This window comes from Pristiophorus japonicus, chromosome 1 (assembly GCF_044704955.1).
Source record: "Pristiophorus japonicus isolate sPriJap1 chromosome 1, sPriJap1.hap1, whole genome shotgun sequence".
In the NCBI taxonomy this organism is placed as follows: Eukaryota; Metazoa; Chordata; class Chondrichthyes; family Pristiophoridae; genus Pristiophorus; species Pristiophorus japonicus.
The window spans coordinates 398,488,769-398,509,725 of record NC_091977.1 but is presented as its reverse complement, the minus strand read 5'-3'; the positions used below and the strand labels follow the sequence as shown (position 1 = coordinate 398,509,725).

The following is a 20,957-nucleotide window of genomic DNA, read 5'->3' as shown; positions in this document are numbered from 1 at the left end:
AGTTGAGATCCCAGCACCGATCCCTGTGGCATCCCATTAGTCACTGTTTGCCCACCGGAAAATGATCCATTTATCCCCACTCTCTGTTTTCTGTTAGTTAGCCAATCCTCTATCCATGCAACCCTGTGAGCTTTTATCTTGTGCAGTAACCTTTTATGTGGCACCTTATCGAATGCCTTCTGGAAATCCAAATGCACCACATCCCTTGGTTCCCCCCTATTCACCCTGTTCGTTACATCCTCAAAGAACTCCAGCAAATTTATCAAACATGATTTCTCTTTCATAAAGCCATGCTGACTCTGTTTGACTGTATTATGCTTTTCCAAATGTCCTGCTACTGCTTCCTTAATAATGGACTCCAGCATTTTCCAACGACTATGGGGAGTGGGCAGGGAAATGGAGCTGTGAACATGATCAGATCAGCCATGCTCTTATTTGAATGGTGGAGCAGGCTCGAGAGGCTAACTGGTCTGTAGTTTCCTGCTTTCTGTCTACCTCCTTTTTTAAATAGGGGCGTTACATTTGTGGTTTTCCAATCTGCTGGGACCTCTCCAGAATCCAGGGAACTTTGGTAGATTGCAACCAATGCAATCCACTATCTCTGCAGCTTCTTTTAAGACCCTAGGATGCAGGCCATCAAGTCCAGGGGACTTGTCCACCTTTAGTCCCATTATTTTACTGAGTACTTTTTCTTTAGTGATTGTTTTAAGTTCCTCCCTCCCTATATCCCCTTGATTATCTATTATTGGGATGTTTTTAGTGTCTTCTACCGTGAATATTTGTAAGTTCTATCTGTGTGTGATTGTATAATTTTAGCTATTTTGTGAAGATAGTATTAAAATATTTAGCTTTTAACTCTTATCTAATATATTATAATTATATAATGCGATTTAGAATTAGTGATTGTAATGCACAAACCAATAGCTTTATTTTTCGAGGAGCATGCATTTTGACAACAGGAAAGAATTTGCAGCCCTGTAGCACAACTTGAGAACAAATCTTAACTGCTCACCCTGCTGTGATCAGAATGGTTTCTATCTTGAATTCTACTATGACAATGTATTGTTTTGGAGCACAGTGATTTGCATGCAGAAATATAGTTCCAGTGAAGAATAAAAAGCAGCTATTTTATGTTACCAATAATGATACCATAAGAAATTTTTTAAAAGTGGAAGAATTTTTATTATAGTTGTGTTTCTACCACTTGGATGACCTTCATTTTATATAGAATTACATAGAATATATGGCACAGAAATGGGCCATTTGGCCCAACCAGTCCATGCCACCATTTATGCTCCACTCGAGCCTCCTCCCATCTTTCCTCATCTAACTCTTATCGGCATAATCCTCTATTCCCTTCTCCAGCATATGCTTATCTAGCCTTCCCTAAATGCATCTATACTCTTCGCCTTAAGTACTTCATGTGGTAGTGAGTACCACATTCTCACCTCTGAGTAAAGATGTTTCTTCTGAATCCCTATTTGATTTCTTGGTGACTATCTTGTATTGATGGCCTCTAGTTTTGTTCTTCCCCACAGGTAGAAACACTTTTCTGTGTCTGCTTTATCAAAACCTTTCATAATTTTAAAGACCTCTATTAGGTTGCCCCTCAGCCTTATCTTTTCAAGAGAAGAGAGACCCAGCCTGTTCATCTTTTCCTGATGGGTATAAGAACATAACAACATAAGAAATAGGAACAGGAGTAGGCCATACGGCCCCTCGAGCCTGCTCCGCCATTCAATAAGATCATGGCTGATCTGATCATGGACTCAGCTGCACTTCCCTGCCCGCTCCCCATAACCCCTTATTCTCTTATCGTTTAAGAAACTGTCTATTTCTGTCTTAAATTTATTCAATGTCCCAGCTTCCACAGTTCTCTGAGGTAGCGAATGCCACAGATTTACAACCCTCCTGAGAGAAGAAATTCCTTCTCATCTCTGCTTTAAATGGGCAGCCCCTTATTCTAAGATCATGCCCTCTAGTTTTGGTCTCCCCCATCAGTGGAAACATCCTCTCTACATCCACCTTGTCAAGCCCCCCTCATAATCTTATATGTTTCGATAAGATCACCTCTCATTCTTCTGAATTCCAATGAGTAGAGGCCCAATCTACTCAACCTTTCCTCGTAAGTCAACCTCCTCAACCCCGGAATCAACCTAGTGAACCTTCTCTGAACTCCCTCCAAAGCAAGTATATCCTTTGGTAAATATGGAAACCAAAACTGCACGCTGGTATAACCTCGTAGTTCTGGTATCATCCTTATAAATCTTTTGTGCACCCTCTTCAGTGCCTCTATATCCTTTTTTAGGACTAGAACTAGAGGGCATAATCTTAGAATAAGGGGCCACCCATTTAAGACTGAGATGAGGAGAAATTTCTTCTGAGGGTTGTAAATCTGTGGAATTCGCTGCCTCAGAGAACTGTGAAAGCTGGGACATTGAATACATTTAAGACAGAAATAGACAGTTTCTTAAACGATAAGAGGATAAGGGGTTATGGGGAGCGGGCAGGGAAGTGCAGCTGAGTCCATGATCAGATCAGCCATGATCTTATTGAATGGCGGAGCAGGCTCGAGGGGCCGTATGGCCTACTCCTGCTCCTATTTCTTATGTTATGTTGTTATAATAGGGTGACCCCCAGAACTGTACACAGTACTTCAAGTATGGTCTAACCAAGGTTCGATACAAGTTTAGCATAACCTCTCTACTTTTTAATTCTATCCCTGGGAAATAAACCCTGATGCTTTCTTTGCTTTTTTTAACCTGCATCGCTACTTTTAGTGATTTGTGTATTTATACTCTCAGATCCCTTTGATCCTCTACCCCATTAGATTCTTATCTTCCAAGTAATATGTGACTGTCTTCTTTTCCTACCAAAATACAATACCTCCCACTTACCTGTGTTGAAATTCATTTGCCAATTACATGCTCATTCTGCAAGTTTATGAATGTCTTGTAATTTGTTGCAGTCCTCCTTAAATATCACCCCCCCCCACCCCCCAAAATTGGTGTCATCTGCAAATTTAGAAATTGTGTTTCTGATTTCAAAGTCTAAATCGTTAATATACATCATGAACAGCAGTTGTACCAGCACTGATCCTTGTAGGACCTCACTTCTCACCTTCTGCCACTCTGAATAGCTACCTTTTATCCCTAGTCTCTGCTTTCTGTCTTGCAGCCAGCTCGCTATCCATTCTGCTTGTCCCCTGACACTGCATTCTCTGACCTTATTCAGTCTATTATGTGGCACATTATTATAGGCCTTTTGGAAATCTAGATAATTTGCATCTATTGCATGACCCTTGTCTACTCTCTCTCTTACCTCTTCAAAGAATTTTTGGAATTTGGAAGAAAACAGGTGGCATATATTTGAAAAACTAAATTGTAATAGTTCATTGGAAATAGATTCCTAAAGGTCAGTAATCAAAACCGTTTTGCATTTGGCTAAAGAGTGACCTTGCATCTCTGGCCCTATGTTTGAATCCAGCTTAGACTACTGGCATGAAAGTCTCTTCTGCCTGTTGCTAACTAAGGGTCCTATGTGAAGTTTGGGAATTCCTAACCCATCTTCATTTCAAAAACACAAAACTACTTCCTAAATATTCCCTGTTTTAAAATTTTCAAGAGAGGTAACATAGGAGAAAAGGGAGGATCAGTAAGTAGCCTTATCAATTAAAGGCACTCAATTACAATCATAGAATGGAAAGTTTTTATTGATGGTGTACAGAGCAAGTCTGTCAGAATAGAGTTAAATAAAGAAGGAATTTAGGGGGAGAAATTGGGGGCGATTGCCCCTCCCGTTGGTGCCTGGGTGCAAATGACTTTTTGCCCGAGCCCGCTGCCACTACCGACTCCATGAAATTCCGCGGCGGCAGTAACCGGTAGCGCCCACTCCGCTGCGCCGCTGATGGTAACTTCATCACTGTACGCAGCAACCCATTTTCGCTCCGGAGTGAAAATTCGCTGGTGCCCCCTGAAGCTGTCGGGTGCAACGCCCGCAACAGCTTCACCGGACACGTACCAGGCTGTAGGCCGCTCGCAGGGTGTTAATTAAAGGTGTGATGTGGAATCTCTGATAAAATGGCCAACTTATCTATCGTGGCCGCCTTGCTTCTCGATCGTTTGCAGCCCGGCACTCTGTTTGTGTGCCGGGCTGTTGCCACAGCAACCCGCTCCCCGGTGGTCCAGGGATGGCTCCTATTCCTGCCCACAGAGTCAGAGGCTTGGTCCTCCCCCTTAATGAAGGGGAGGGCCCTGTCTACGCAGCAGTTCTATGCATCCCACTGCATGGCGCTGCAACCTTCGGAGCCTCTGCACCTCGCAATATTTTGCTCCACTTGCTCTCTGGGGCGGTAACCCGAATATAGGTCCCGGGGCGGGACTTCCGCGCCTGGCGCATGAACTCTTGCTTGCTGCTGTTACCGCCCCATTAGGTAGGCAATTTCGGGGCCTTGATGTTTTAGTGACAATATGAAAGAAGGAACTTGCATTTGTACAGCCCCTTTCACGAGTTTAAAATCTCCCGGGCCCAACAATGTGGAGGGCCAGATGGATTGCCATCTGCCTCATACACTGCCTAGTGAACTCCTGCCAAAAGTTTAAATTAACTCTCAAGTTTGTCAACGCCAAGATACTAGATATGTTCCTGTAAACTTTACTCATGGATTGCCTATTGTTTGTTCTCTAAAAGAAACCACTTCTGTCTCTTGTATTAGTTGTCTGCTTGTGGAATCACAGTTCGACATGGGCTATCCTAAAAAGCGAACTCCTTTTTCGCTTCAGAACGCATTTCCAAATTGCTTATGTTCAAATCTTTTTCTGGGCCTCTTCTGGCCCCAGCTACTCACCACCATTTGGCCTGACGGGGAAGCCATGACAGCTTCTCCATGCAACCCTTGGGCTAAAATTGCAGTCACGTCCCAATAACTTCATTGGAGCCCAACCTGCAAAGAATCTCAAACATGTATGTAAAAAGATAATCAATAAAGAGGTGGGACCACTTGGAGACAAAGGAGCCATCTTGTATTGAAAGTGAAGAAATGGCATAATTGTTTCATAGGTATTTTGCATCACTTTTTTTGAAGGTGAAACTGTAGGAGTACTTGAGACTGTGGCAAGGAGATAATTATTTAAAAGGATTATTAAAGTTAATATCCTTAATGGTATATGTCCCAGAATACTGAAGATCAGAGAAGAAATGCAGACACTAACTATGATTTTCCAAAATCTTTGGCAATGGGAATTGCGCTGAGTACTGGATGATAGCAAATGTTACACTTGAACAGGCAAATGGCATCTTGATTTACTATCTGATCCAAAAGATTGCACATCTGACAATGAAACACTCCGTCTGTACTGTACTAATTATGCACTCATTTACCTAGAGTGGCGTTTGAAGCCCACAACCTGCTGAGTCTGAGTGCTATAATTGAACCAAGGTGACATTTAGAAGGACATTGAGACCTAGAAATTCCCTATCTTACCACCAACTACTAGTGCCGTATTTCTGCAAAAAATGGCGGCTGCCTCGCTTCCGACACGGGACTCGGTGACCGCCATTTTGGTGAGGTCCAAAGCGCTGCTGTTGCCAGTGCTAGCGCCTCAAATTCAAATGAGCAGATCGTGACGTCAATCGATGTGCAACGTCTGATTTAACACATGACTGTGATTTTCAACATTGCTGCACACCATAATGCCCACTCAAAATCACTTATAGAAGAACGTGCGTGTAGCAGCACTGCAGAGATGCTGTCAGTGCTTCTTAAAGAGACGCACCCATCTTTCAGGTAAGTTTGGATTTCAGATTTTGGGCTTTTTAAAAATATTTTATTGAAGTAGTGGTTTGTTGCAATACATTTAAAAAGTTGTTTGTGTGCAGTGAGTGCTGCTGGACACTTGCAAGGCTTTGGATGGTAGAAGAAGGCCTCTGAGAAGGCATGAAAGACTGGAAATACCCAGCAAGTCAGGCAGCATCTGTGGAGAGAGAAACCGAGTAGGTGAAATTTTATTCAGGCAAGTATAAAGTGCTGCACATTGGAAGGAAAAATGGGCCAGACAAACTCCATGAATGCTGTTGAAATAGCTAGGGATGAAGTCAAAAGAGACTTGGGAGCCTTAGTAAATTTGATGCCCAACATGTCCAGCCAATGCAGAACAACAAAGCCAATGAAACTATGTAGCCAAAAAAGTAGAATACAAGTCGGGAAGTAGTGATCAAACCATATAGTTCTCTGATTAGTCCACACCTGGAGTGCTGTGTCCAGGTCACGAAAAACATTCTAGTGTCAGAAACACTACAGAAAAGACACACAAGGCTGGTCCTGCCTTTTAATTAACATCAACGGTGTGGAGAATTTGTGTTGTAATGGGCTCTTTCCGGTGCAAATCTTAGCAGGTGACCACATGTCTGTGTCCTGCTTGCATGCAAGGAGAATGAGGAAGAAACGAGTGATCCTGTAGGCCATGTACAGAATAGTTGCCATATTTGTTACAACAATTTACCTGCCACCCGCTCACCAATCAATGTTACAGCATTGCATTCAGCTTTTGTGGAAAAAGCTCCCTCTTGTTTAAAGTGCATCAAATTGACACAAGCAAAGTTCCAGAACCTGTCTATGGAAGTCATCTTTTAAATCGGCTCCGGCTCGCTAAAATTCTATAGATGGAAAAACGGTTTGGCAACCTGTTTATGCATTTATGGGAAGTCTGTGGTTTGATCGTACTTCGGAGTTTATGGGATCGGAGGAGAAAGGTGAGGGTGTGGGTGTACAACAGGGCAAATTAATTATCGGAAGTCTGTACCTCTCATTGCGCTGAAGAAGGCATGCAACATTCGGTGTTGTTGAAAGGGACAACAGTTCATTTTTTTTTTGACATTGAGCCAAGATGGCCCATTTAATGTTTTCAAGGACTCTCCCCTATCACTTTACCCACACATCCCATTTTAAAGGAATAGGGACTAAGCAAAGCTCTCTTTTAAATGCTTCTTTTAATTTTCATGAAGCAGGAAGAAAAAGATATAGCACAGGAATGATCAAATCCAGCATTTTGTAGTTTTTAAAACTGTTATACCATAGTCATAAGTTCATTAATATTCTGAGGTCACTTTAATCACTGCCTTAGGAGAGTCTGGCAGCTGAGGGTTTTCTACTATTGCATGGTACGGACAGAGTACTCATCTGATAACTTAAAGAATTTGAATTCACACTTCAAATTTCGGAGAGTGAAACACTGAACATCCATAGGTGATTCCTAATCCAAACCTCGAGCTTATTCTTCTAGTCACTCAGAAGCAATCACTTGCAATATACTGCATCTTCCCATTTGTTATACATTCAGTATTACATAGGTACGGTAACATAGTGGTTATGTTAATGGATCAGTAATCCAGAGGCTGCACTAATGATCTGGAGACATGAGTTCAAATCCCACCACGATAACTGGAATTTAAATTCAATTAAATAAATCTGGAATAAAAAGCTAGCATCAGTAATGGCGACCATGAAACTATCGGATTGTCGTAAAAACCCTTCTGGTTCACTAATGTCCTTTAGGGAAGGAAATCTGCCGTCCTTACCTGTCCTGGCCGATATATGACTCCAGACCCACAGCAATGTGGTTGACTCTTAACTGCCAGTGCATATGGAACCTAGCAAGCCACTCGGTTGTATTCAAGCAGGCGGCTCACCACCACCACCACCTTCTCGAGAGCAATTAGGCATGGACAATAAATGCTGCCGTTACCGGCGCCGCCCACATCCCATGAATTAATTTTTAAAAAAAATCTCAGACAGGACAGTTTCAAATAAGTAAACAACTGAAAAAGAAAATTGTACATTTTACCGACAAATCTCATGGGTTAGCTATCAAGCTTTAATATAAACGTGGAGATAATTCTATCTTTACTTTCTGGCTACCTTACATTTGTCACTTGAAGCATCCTCATGGCTGTTAATGGTACTGAAGCGCTTTTAGCAGCTGCACACACAGGCATGCTTTGGAGAGGGCGGCAAGAGGAGCAGCGATATCCAAAATGGATAAGTGGGCATTGCATGCCGATCGACATCACGCTCTGACTAATTATGATACTTTCGGTGAGCGCAGGCAACAGTAGCACTGCCGACCTGCCAAAAATAGCGTCTGCCGGCAGCGGGCGGAAGTGAGACGACTGGCATTTTTTTTTTCCCCCCAAAAGAAACCTTAACGGCTAGCACGAACACTTCGAACTTCTAGGCCTTGGGCTTTTCAGCCGAGAAAGGGGGCATTTAAGAAATGATTTTACAGTGGTATAAATGGTGTGCAAAAGGTAAATTCAGAGAGTAATGCAAGGGGACACGGCTTCAAACTAGTAAAAGGTATATTTAGGATTGATATCGGGAAGTTCTTCTTCCTGTAAAGTTTCAGCAATACATAGAATGGACTTCTAGATAGAGGAGTAGATGCAAAAACCAAGGAAGAAACAGTTGGATACTGCAGTGAAGGACTTGAGAGTTATTGATGGATGAACTAAAATAGGTCGGATGGATACCACATCTGCAATTGTATTCTGATCTTGTGAATGGGGCTTTCTGACTGAAGACAAAGTGGTTCAGTGAAATTACACTTGAATCCATGGAATAATGTTAGTGTTCAATGAAATGCCTTATAAAGTATGAGTGTGTTACTGTGAAACCTGTATAAACGGACACTCCCATAAAACAGACATTTATTGACAGTCCCAAATAGCTTGCATTACTAAAAGGTAAAAATAGGCACTCTGAATCCACAGACACTCGCAAATTACGGACAGCCTTCATGTACCAAGCTCTTTTTTATACCTTTAAACACAGGACACAGCCTGACGTCATGCTTTAAAATATTCATATTTCTTTGATGAACTAATGGAGTGGGTTGATGAGGGTAGTGCAGTTGATGTTGTGTATATAAACTTTCAAATGGTGTTTGACAACATACCACATAAAGTACTGCAAAATTGAAGTCCATGGGATTAAAGGGACAGTGGCAGTGTGGATACAAAATCAGCGAAGGGACAGAAAGCAGAGAGTAGTGGTGAACGGTTGTTTTTCAAACTGGAGGGAAGTATACAGTGGTGTTCCCCAGGGGTCGGTATTGGGACCACTGCTCTTCTTGATAAATATATTAATGATCTGGACTTGGATATATAGGCATAATTTCAAAGTTTGAAGATAACCTGGAACTTAGAAATGTAGTAAACAATGAAGAGGATCGTAACAGACTGGTGAAATGGGCAGACACATGGTAGATGAAATTTAACAGAAGTGTGAAGTGATACATTTTGATAGGCAGAATGAGGAGAGGCAAAATTATACAATTTTAAAGGATGTGCAGGAACAGAGAGCCTTAGGGGTCTATGTACACAAATCTATGAATATGACAAGACAAGCTGAGAAGGCTGTTTTTTTTTTAAAAAAAAGCATATGGGATCTTTGGCTTTATTAATAGAGGCATAGAGTACAAAAGCAAGGAAGTTATGCTAAACCTTTAAAGAACACTGGTTAGACTGTGTATTGTGTTGAATTCTGGGCATCACATTTTAGGAAGGATTGTCAAGGCCTTGGAAGAGATTTCTTAGAATTAATCATAGATGAGGGTCTTCAGTTATGTGGACAGTCTGGAGAAGCTGGGGTTTCTCTCCTTAGAGTGGTGAAGGTTAAGGGGAGATTTGATAGAGGTGTTCAAAATCATGACCGGTTTTGATAGAGCAAATCAGGAGAAACTGCTTCAGTGGCAGAAGGGTCATTAACCAAAGGACACAGATTTAAAGTGATTGGCAAATTTTTTTTGCACAGCGAGTTGTTGTGATCTGGAATTCATTGCCTTATAGGGTGGTGGAAACAGATTCAATAGTAACATTCAAAAGGGAATTGGACGAATACTTGAAGGGAAAACATTTGCAGGGATATGGGGAAAGAGCAGGGGTGTGGGACTAACTGGATACCTCTACCAAAGACTCGGCACAGGTAAAATGGGCCAAATGGCTGCAACATTCTATGAAAGTACATACTGTATCTGAGACTGAAGATCATGATGACTGATGGATTGTTACTGGATTCCTTTTTTATCTCTACCGGTATCGGGGCTTCAATCCCCCCCCTTGTAGCCGCTATCTCTGCTGGTATCGGGGCTTGAATATTGTCCCTTCCGGTATCGGGGCCTAAATCCTTTCTGCAGCAACTATCGGTACATCCAATGATTATTTTGAAAATGAGGACACCTGCCAAAATAGACACCTGATGCCAGTCCCTTAGGTGTCTGTAATTTATGGGTTTCACTGTACCTCCAATACAAATTGTACGCTAATATAGAAGCAATCTTCATGCCTGACGGTGTCCAGGATCTAACTTTTCTTGGCGTCCAAAAGCGATTATTGAGTGCAGAAAATGCATGGCTGCTTCCTATTGTCCCTTCAGCAGGCCCAAATGGAATTAGTGGAGACTACTAAAATAAAATGAGGAGAACTGCATTTTGTTTGGGGTCTCTAGTTGAGCACTGCTGTCCCAGCATAAGTATAAAAGTGCCTTCAGATTACCTAGTTTTGGTATGGTTTTACACTTTGCAGTTCACCTTCCACATGCAAAGTTCCTATACATGGGAACTAAATGAATGAGGAAGAACATGTTGCATTGCCTGCTTTCAATAAAGTGTTCTTCACTCTTTATTTGAAGTTCTTCAACCGCTACATACAGCGGCTTTGTATGTGGAGATAGAATGGTAAATTTGCGTCTTAAATATTTTATAAGTGAAATCACTGAAGCCATCTGGAGGGCACATGTGCATCTCAAGTTCACTTCCACGCTTTTGTGTGTTGCTGTCTCAGTATAGCTAATATGCTGCAATCCATGTCTGGGCCTGCTGTAATAGTTAATTGAGTGAATCTCAAACAGATTAATATTGCTTGGAAAATGCTTTGTAGGTTTCTAATTAATAGTATAAGAGTTATGTAGTGTTTACCCAAATTCCATCATGAGTGGAAGGAAAAGAATTCTTTCAACTTTTTGTACTCTTTTCTTAACAGCTTTTATTAAGCAAAGAAGAGCCGGATTGAATGAATTCATTCAGAAACTAGTATCAAACTCGTCATTAAGTGAACAGTAAGTTTCATCTCATTACTTCCATAAAATGGCGACCATGTTCATTTTAATTGGCTTCTTGGCGCAGTTGAATGCATTAAACATGCATTGCTACCCTGCAGCTAAAGAAGCTTTCCTAATTAAATCCAGCTAAATAACCACGTGCGTTTTTATAATTGCTATTTCTTAAATGCTATTTCTGTACCTTCTACTTTGTGTTCTTCAAGGTTGCAGGATGGTTGTTGCTAAAAAAAAAATAAGATTTTGCAGCATTTTGGTTTTCCAACTTGTTGAATCGAAGAATGGTCGGATCCAGGTTGGGATGGCCTGCAGGCAGTGGAACTCTAAAAGTCCAAGAGGCCCGGGCAAGGGAAAGCAGGCATATTGCTTTTATGTTTTCAACATCTAATTCTAGATTTCTTATTGTAATGAGAAAAGAATGGATTCTACTGTTTAACCACATCCATGTGAGATAGTGTGGTTTTGACAATCCTCACATTAAAATTAATCTCTCATTTGAAAAAGTTATATTCTTATAGCTAGCTATAGAGGTTTATTGCCACGCTCTAGTGGAAGGTGTACAGTATAATTTCTATTGGAGGGCATAAATGGGAAATAAAGTTGGATTTCAGTGCGCTGGAATTGCTGTACTCAAAAGATAGTACAAATGCTCAAATTTGGTATAACTCCTAACATTTAGTATCATCTTGCAATTAATTCAATAGTTTTTTTTAAATGCATTGCTACAGAGTGTGTATTTAGAAATGCCTTATGAATGTATGAAAATGACGGGCAGGCAAAGACCAGCTGGTCCATCAAGCCTGCCCCACATTCACGATGCTTGGAGCTCCTCAGCAGCTATGCAGTCTCCTGAGAGACAAAAATCCAGAAAAAATAACCCCGGACCAAAACTGAGGAAGAAATTGAGAAAATTACTCTCCAACCCTTTCAGGTGATTGAAACCTGTCCAGGACCATGTTAATGTTAACTGTTAAATTGCTTACCTTTTTATAAGATGCAGGCCAAGAGCTAGTTGAGCTCTCATTTGAAACTTCCTGTGGTGTGTTCACATGGTTTTGTGCATTTTAACTTTTTAGTTTTTTTTTCCATTTCTTTAGAATATCGAAAGCAAACTACCATTGGAAAAAAGTTACTCTTATTTATTTTTATTTAGCCTTGATGTTCGAGCATTTCTTCAAATGGACAACCCAAAGAATCAATCAGATCCATCAGAAGATGAAGATGAAAAGCCTGGTCATATGGTACTGTACATACAGAAGAGTTTTTTAGTTTTAAAATGTACTTACTACCTCAGATACTGACAGTTTTCTGTCATGATACAATTTATTGCCATGCCTGCGCCACAGAGATCTAAGATCATTTTTATTTCTACAGCAACATTCTACCTCTGAAAGCATTTATCTTGGTGCCTCAGGAAATCCACAGTGAGTACTTTATAGCTTTAGTTATTTATTTTAATTTTTTTTCCTTGTAATAAAAACTTAGATCATCTTGCCATTAAAAATAACTGCGTTATCTGGTAAGTTGTCACATTTTATATTGCATAGCATTATAATTTGATGCTTTGTGTATTTTAACCCCACATTGCTTAACTTACAGATTTTTGACTTTTGTGGGGGGCTATTTATTTCAGGGCTAAGCCAACAGACTTTGCTTTCTTGAAGCTAATTGGCAAAGGAAGCTTTGGCAAGGTAAGATTTTAAATATTCAACTTTTTCTTGCTTCTGCTGATACATCAGCTGCTTTTGCTTCAACATTTCAGAGGTTCATGTGCCACAGTGTTTGTCCAATAAGAGATGGCCCTTATGGATCGTAATTATAAAACTATTTTTGTTAGGTTCTACTTGCGAAACATAAAACTGATGGGAAATTTTACGCAATCAAAGTCTTGCATAAGAAAGTAATCCTAAAGAAGAAAGAGGTAATATTAGAAATTTCATTTATTGCCACATTTTTTTGGTTGGTAGTTTTTTGTTTTGTGTGTGTATTTAAATTGTTAAAATATTTTCTTAATGCAGCAAAGGCACATTATGGCTGAGCGTAATGTGTTGCTGAAAAATGCGAAACATCCCTTCCTGGTTGGGCTTCATTATTCGTTCCAAACCATAGACAAGCTCTACTTTGTCCTGGATTTTATTAACGGTGGAGAGGTTAGTATTATTTAAACTGGTAGACAGCTACAAACAGGTAGCATTGAATTGTGATTTTCTTTGCCCACCAACAAACAGATTTCAGTATGTTTAACACTTCATTGTCACTAATGCTGAAATGAAAAGCGAGTTACAGACAAATATAGAACTACTAAGTAGCTACATTTGATAACTATATAATATAATATAATGCTTCCCACTTATAATGATTTTTCTATTTTACATTTTCTTTCCCCTTCCATTGATTGTGGTGTGTACCATTAGCACAGGTAATCTGTTCCAAGTCCTCTACCAGTGTTACTTTCAAAGGTGCGCAAAAGCATACAAGTGATGCCCTATAAATTGTCCACTCTCCCGTGAAGAAGCAGCTAGCCTCCGTTCATTACCTCCTCCGTTTCCCCACCAACATTTTTGACCTAAAGCTCGCTCTTAAATTTCAAACTCTTACCCGAGGCCTTTTCACCCCAAACACAAACGTTAATTCCCATAGGCAACCACACTATGATCTAAGGCTACCCTCCGATCTTCTACCCTCCAAAAATTTAAGCTCATAAAATTCTGCTGTCCATATCCCAGACATGCCAACTCTCGCGAATTTATCGCAAGAGCTGCGATTTCGAAGTTAATCAACCTTCACTCATGATTTTTTTAAAAAAGCGATAGAACTGTCAAATCTCGCATTTCTTTTTCTCCCCTCACAAAGCTGATTGTGCTCACCTTGTGATGTCAGTGCTGCCAAATACGCTTCCTGTCCGGGGGCAAAGGTTGGTGAGGGGTCGGGTCGGGAAAGGACAAGGCCTCAGCCTCACGGGCTGGGAGGGGGACAGCAATGCCACCTACTTAACGCTCCCTGCTGTTGGGACTCAGTGATTCGTGTAAGTGCAGAGCCTGTGGTTGCCCGATGTTTGTGTATTTAAGCCGTCAATTACTTAACTCCCTTTCCCTGTGCTGCCTGTTCTGGAGCCTATGTTGTGTTGTGATGGGGTTGGCAGCTGTGAAGTTGAGAGCAAGTCAAGCGTTCCCGGTAGGAACAGGGTTACTTCATGTTGGGTTGTTGCAGACATAGTGACTCTTCACTGATGGAAGTGCATGGTCTCGATGGGGTGCAGTGCTTGCCGCTAATATCAGAAATCTGACAGTTTATACAGCAAGAATAGGTCATGAAACATAATCAATTGATTGTGTCTGCTAATGAACTCTAAAGATATTGAAATGTCAGTGCCCTGCTTGAATAAGTGTAGATTGTACAAAAATGTTAGCATAAATCCAGATTCACGGACCAAAAAATGAGGCCAAAATATTTAAATTATTAAATATGCTTCCTCCCCGCACCACCCCTTCCCCCCCCCCCCCCCCTTTCTTTCTCTTCCCAAGATCTAACACTTTGGGGAACCCGCTGTCATCCCGCTCCTACGCGCCATTCCCTCAGGCGCGTCTGCCATCGCAGACCCTACCCAAGTGACAGGCACCCAATTGAGGTTATTAACAGTGAGTTGTCAGACCCTTAATATGTTTTTTTAACTTATTTTTAAATTTAACTGCACGAGAACCACGCTGCTCGGGAAACACGTCTGTCAACCTGAGGTGGGAGTTCCATGGTCATTGCTCCAATTGATTACTTGACAGCATCAAATGTACAGTAAAAGCTCCCACATGACAGATGATCATTTTCCTCAGGCAGAAGTTGTTGCCCAGTCCAATTCCAGCACAGGTTCTGCAGTCTGCAAGTCTTTCCAGCAAAGTCTCCATCCAGTCTCACCTCACTGGAAGAACTCTCACCAGGAAGAACAGGTGGGGTAGCGTTGCTGGTTAAAGAGGAAATTAATGCAATAGTAAGGAAGGACATTAGCTTGGATGATGTGGAATCTGTATGAGTGGAGCTGCGGAATACCAAAGGGCAGAAAATGCTAGTGCGAGTTGTGTACAGACCACCAAACAGTAGTAGTGAGGTTGGGGACAGCATCAAACAAGAAATTAGGGATGCATGCAATAAAGGTACAGTAGTTCGCATGGTCGGCTTTAATCTACATATAGATTGGACTAAACAAACTGGTAGCAATACGGTGGAGGACGATTTCCTGTAATGTATTAGGGATGGTTTTCGAGACCAATATGTCGAAGAACCAACTAGAGGGCTGGCCATCCTAGACTGGGTGATGTGTAATGAGAAAGGACCAATTAGCAATCTTGTGCGAGGCCCCTTGGGTAAGAGTGACAATATGGTAAAATTATTTATTAAAATGGAGAGTGACACAGTTAATTCAGAGACTAGGGTCCTGAACTTAAAGAAAGGTAACTTGGATGGTATGAGACGTGAATTGGCTAGAATAGACAGGCGAATGAAACTTAAAGGGTTGACGGCGGATAGGCAATGGCAAACATTTAAAGATCACAGGGATGAACTTCAACAATTGTACATCCCTATCTGGAGTAAAAATAAAACTGGGAAAGTGGCTCAATCGTGGCTAACAAGGGAAATTAAGGATAGTGTTAAATCCAAGGAAGAGGCATATAAATTGACCAGAAAAAGCAGCAAACCCAAGGACTAGGAGAAATTTAGAATTCAGCAGAGGAAGAAAAAGAGTTTAATTAGGAGGGGGGGGGAAATAGAGTATGAGAGGAAGCTTGCTGGGAACATAAAAACTGACTGCAAAAGCTTCTATAGATATGTGAAGAGAAAAGGATTAGTGAAGACAAACGTAGGTCCCTTGCAGTCAGAATCAGGTGAATTTATAATGGGGAACAAAGAAATGGCAGACCAGTTGAACAAATACTTTGGTTCTGTCTTCACGAAGGAAGACACAAATAAATTTCCGGAAATACTAGGGGACCGAGGGTCTAGTGAGAAGGAGGAACTGAAGGAAATCCTTATTAGGCGGAAAATTGTGATAGGGAAATTGATGGGATTGAAGGCCGATAAATCCCCGGGGCCTGATGGTCTATATCCCTGAGTACTTAAGGAAGTGGCCTTAGAAATAGTGGATGCATTGGTGATCATTTTCCAACAGTCTATCGACTCTGGATTAGTTCCTGTGGACTGGAGGGTAGCTAATGTAACACCACTTTTTTAAAAAAAGAGGGAGAGAAAACGGGTAATTATAGACCAGTTAGCCTGACATCAGTAGTGGGGACAATGTTGGAATCAATTATTAAAGATGAAATAGCAGCGCATTTGGAAAGCAGTGACAGGATCGGTCCAAGTCAGCATGGATTTATGAAAGGGAAATCATGCTTGACAAATCTTCTGGAATTTTTTGAGGATGTAACTAGTAGAGTGGACAAGGGAGAACCAATGGATGTGGTGTATTTGGACTTTCAAAAGGCTTTTGACAAGGTCCCACACAAGAGATTAGTGTGCAAAATTAAAGCACATGGTATTGGGGGTAATGTACTGATGTGGATAGAGAACTGGTTGGCTGACAGGAAGCAGAGAGTCGGGATAAACGGGTCCTTTTCAGAATGGCAGGCAGTGACTAGTGGGGTGCCGCAGGGCTCAGTGCTGGGACCCCAGCTATTTGCAATATACATTAATGATTTAGATGAAGGAATTGAGTGAAATATCTCCAAGTTTGCAGATGACACTAAGCTGGGTGGTGGTGTGAGGTGGACGCTAAGAGGCTGCAGGGTGACTTGGACAGGTTAGGTGAGTGGGCAAATGCATGGCAGATGCAGTATAATGTGGATAAATTTGAGGTTATTCACTTTGGTGACAAAAACACGAAGGCAGAATATTATCTGAATGGCGGCAGATTAGGAAAAGGGGAGGTGCAACGAGACCTGGGTGTCATGGTACATCAGTCACTGAAAGTTGGCATGCAGGTACAGCAGGCGGTGAAGAAGGCAAGAGGTATGTTGACCTTCATAGCTAGGAGATTTGAATATAGGAGCAGGGAGGTCTTACTGCAGTTGTACAGGGCCTTGGTGAGGCCTCACCTGGAATATTGTGTTCAGTTTTGTTCTCCTAATCTGAGGAACGACGTTCTTGGTATTGAGTGAGTGCAGCGAAGTTTCACCAGACTGATTCCCGGGATGGCAGGACTGACATATGAGGAGAGACTGGATCAATTGGGATATTCACTGGAGTTTAGAAGGATGAGGGGATCTCATAGAAACATATAAAATTCTGACGGGACTGGACAAGTTAGATGCAGGAAGAATGTTCCCGATGTTGGGGAAGTCCAGAAACAGGGGACACAGTCTTAGGATAAGGGGTAAGCCATTTTGGACTGAGATGAGGAGAAACTTCTTCACTCCGAGAGTTGTTAATCTGTGGAATTCCTTACCGCAGAGAGTTGTTGATGCTAGTTCATTGGATATATTCAAGGGGGAGTTAGATATGGCCCTTACAGCTAAAGGGATCAAGGGGTATGGAGAGAAAGCAGGAAAGGGGTACTGAGGTGAATGATCAGCCATGATCTTATTGAATGGTGGTGCAGGCTCGAGGGGCCAAATGGCCTACTCCTGCACCTATTTTCTATGTTTCTGTGTTTCTGTCATCTATACTTCACCTGCCATCTATTCCATCAGCATGCGTGCCATTTATACTGCCTCACCTTGGTCCTCTGAATCGGACCATGTTGAGCCCCAGGGCCAACAACAGTAACACCACCAACCTGCTCCGCAATCACAGAACTGAATGTATCAGCACTTGACTACATTGCCCAGGAGGTCAAGGATGGCCAGATTTAGTTAACTTTACACTGTACACCTATATCCTTGCCGCATGATGCACCAGGTTGGCACCACTCCACACCAACACCATAAAGCATCCCTACAATGCCCCAGCCATTCCTTTCACATTCATCACCATTGTGGGGGATACCTTATGTCTCACCATTCACTGCAACTCACTATGCCACTTCCAAAGGTGCACTCAAATCTGTCCAAGAACGCAAAGTGTTGAAAATAAAGGTTTCAATGTTTGACACCACGTTAGCAGAAACTTTACATAAACATTGGCTAAAACATCCAAGTGCCCTTGTATGTAGTTAGTTGATATGATTGCACTAGGATGCGGGTGAGTGTGAGGGTTGGCTAGTGAGATGGGGATTTGATATTGTAGATAGAGAGGGATGGATGGAGGTGCAAGATATGTTGGTGTGAGTAAGAATATACAGGAGCATGGAAGGCACGGTGATGGGGATATGATGAGAGGCACAGCAGGGTGAAGTTGTGTGTGGCTTTGCACTAACGTTTCCTGCTCTAATGCTCTAAACATTTGTGGCTCTGTACCCAGGTCCTCCTGAACACATCCCTGCTTATGACGTCCTCTGCAATCTGCAACCAGGCTATTTTGGTCTCCTGGGGAGGTCTCCTCCGCCCAAAGGAAGGGAAGAGTAGCTCTCTGCGTGCTCGGACACCCTCCATAAGCATATGGAGGGAGTAATCGTAGAACCTCGGTTCAGCCTTCTGCCTCTATGCAGTCATTGTCAATGGTTGCAGCACTCTAATACATTGACAGCACTGTTAGATTAAAAGTGAAATTTAATGTGGCCATAGTCCCTTTAAAGATCCCTGTTGAAAATGAGTTATGAATTACGTCACCAGACCTGCTCCATTTAATTGGGCCGGATAACATGTTGGGCGGGCTTAATAGGCCCTATTAACGCAAGTTCGTTTTCAGCTGTGGGATGGAGCCAGCTGCGGTGTCGCAACCCACCACAGTCACCACAGCCACCACCCGCACCGGACCCGCCAAGGTAGACAAAATTCCGGCCTTCATGTTTCCAGATTCAACAGGAAACTGTTCAGCCCTATAATCATATGCTTAGATATCGCTTGTAATACTGAATATTAATCCAGAGGCATCTATGGAGAGGATACTTTAATAAAGCTGCAGCTGGATAATTCATAAGCCACATAAGGAATATTAGCCAAAGGGTATCAGACAAATCTTTACTCCTTTTCACCACAGTTCCATGAGAAAATTGTCTGGAAATTTACCATCCATATCTAAGGGTGATTAGATGACTAAAGATATCTGAAGATGTTGAAATGGAAGAACTTCCTCCTTTTTTGGTCCGTGAATGTGGATTTGTGCTAATACTTTTGTACAGTCCATACTTACTAAAGCACTGCCATTTCTATATCTTCAGATTTTAATAAAAGCTCTTTCTATGAACTGAAACCTTCCCAACAGCTACTGGAAATTGCTAAATGTGCAACACTCCAGCTGAGGTCATCCCAATAACTGTCATTGTAAGCTTAAACTGAGATACATAGCAACATGGTGACAACAGGGAGACTTTTTAGAAGGTTTTTTGTAAAGCGTTTTCTGATTCAGTAATATATGTTTTTACAGAGCTGTGACCTGTTCAAAATTAAATAAGCCACTAATAAGGTTTATAAACCAATTGTCAATCTATATTAGTTTATATTTGGGGAAAAAAAAGCAACTCATGATTTTTATACCCAGTCTCTTGATTTTTAAGGGTTTATTTCTTGATTTATGAGACGGTGAGGTTGGCATCACTGACATACTAACTTGCACCAAGACCCGTTCACCCATTACCTCTTTGCTTGCTGACCTATGTCTGTTTTCAGTTCATCAATGCCTTGAATTTAACATTTTCATCCTTCTGTTTAAATCCCTCCATAGTCTTGCGTCTCCCTATCTTTGTAACCTCCTGCAACTCTGAGAACTCTGTTCCTACAACTTTGGCCTCTAATGCATCCCTCACTTCCTTCGCCATACCATTTGGTGGCTGTGCCTTCAGCTTTTCCAGCCCCGAACCTCGGGCATTCTCTTCCTAAAGCTCTTCACCTCTCTACCTCTCTCACCTACGTGAAGACGCTATTTGAAACCTACCTCTTTTAGTCAGTTGTGTTAATATCTCCTCCTTTGGCTCTGTCAATTTTTGTCTGATTACATTCGTAGAGCACCTTGGGACATTGTACTACAGTAAAGGCGCTATATAAAGCACGTTGTTACAATTTCACTATACCAAATGTACACAGGAAATCGCCCCATCCCCATATTAACCATAATTAATCTTGTCTGTTTAAAAAGGGCAGCCTATAATATTGACAAACACACAAAATGGAACTATTTCTCATAGTTCATGGGTAACATGTAAAATCTCTAGTATTTGATCATTGTGAGTTAATGTACTTATCCTAAACTATTTTCAGTTGTTTTTCCATTTACAACGGGAGCGATGCTTCCCAGAAGACAGAGCCAGATTTTATGCTGCAGAAATGGCCAGTGCACTGGGATACTTGCATTCACTCAACATTGTTTACAGGTAACCTTTTCTGAAAATAATGTAAATCATTACAGTGCATTATAAATATATGCATCTTCAGTACTATCTTCATATTGTGCAATATAATTTTCAACAGTTGAGCATTGAGTTAATGGGTGTGTGTTGATATTTCAAACCACAATGCTATAGAGCAATGGCCAGCAAGTGGAGTAGAGGAGGAGGGAAAGCTAAGTAGTTTAATCTAACCACATTCTGCATGCTTTCAAAAACAGGAATGCAAACAAGTACACATTTGACTTTACACTACCTTATTCTTTTGATAATGGTAGCAGTGCTTTTTTTGGAAATGCACCGAAGGCAAGTGGAGACTATGCCAGCATACTACTGACTTGTGCCTTGTAGGTGGTGGAGAGGCTTTGGGCAGTCAAGAGGTGATCCAACCTCTGAACTTCACTAGCAGCCATGGCCTTTATGTGGCTAGTCCAGTTGTGT

The 20,957-nt window shown here is 41.6% G+C and overlaps 1 protein-coding gene across 6 annotated transcripts in view; it reads left to right on the top strand.

Moving 5' to 3' along the window:
• Positions 1 to 20,957, top strand: part of sgk3 (serum/glucocorticoid regulated kinase family member 3) — a 174,674-nt gene that overhangs the window by 113,651 nt on the left and 40,066 nt on the right. For 5 of the 6 annotated variants that reach the window (XR_011595581.1, XM_070891430.1, XM_070891410.1 and 2 more), the window contains 7 exons: positions 11,035 to 11,110; positions 12,264 to 12,351; positions 12,485 to 12,534; positions 12,744 to 12,801; positions 12,948 to 13,031; positions 13,129 to 13,260; positions 20,392 to 20,504. Coding sequence is in view for 5 of the 6 variants with exons in the window: in XM_070891430.1 (XP_070747531.1) it covers positions 11,035 to 11,110; positions 12,264 to 12,351; positions 12,485 to 12,534; positions 12,744 to 12,801; positions 12,948 to 13,031; positions 13,129 to 13,260; positions 20,392 to 20,504 (601 nt within the window). In the remaining variant the exon portion in view is untranslated. Of the gene's footprint in view, positions 1 to 11,034; positions 11,111 to 11,875; positions 12,042 to 12,263; positions 12,352 to 12,484; positions 12,535 to 12,743; positions 12,802 to 12,947; positions 13,032 to 13,128; positions 13,261 to 20,391; positions 20,505 to 20,957 lie in introns of those variants that run through there. The other variant, XM_070891435.1, reaches the window with a different exon arrangement.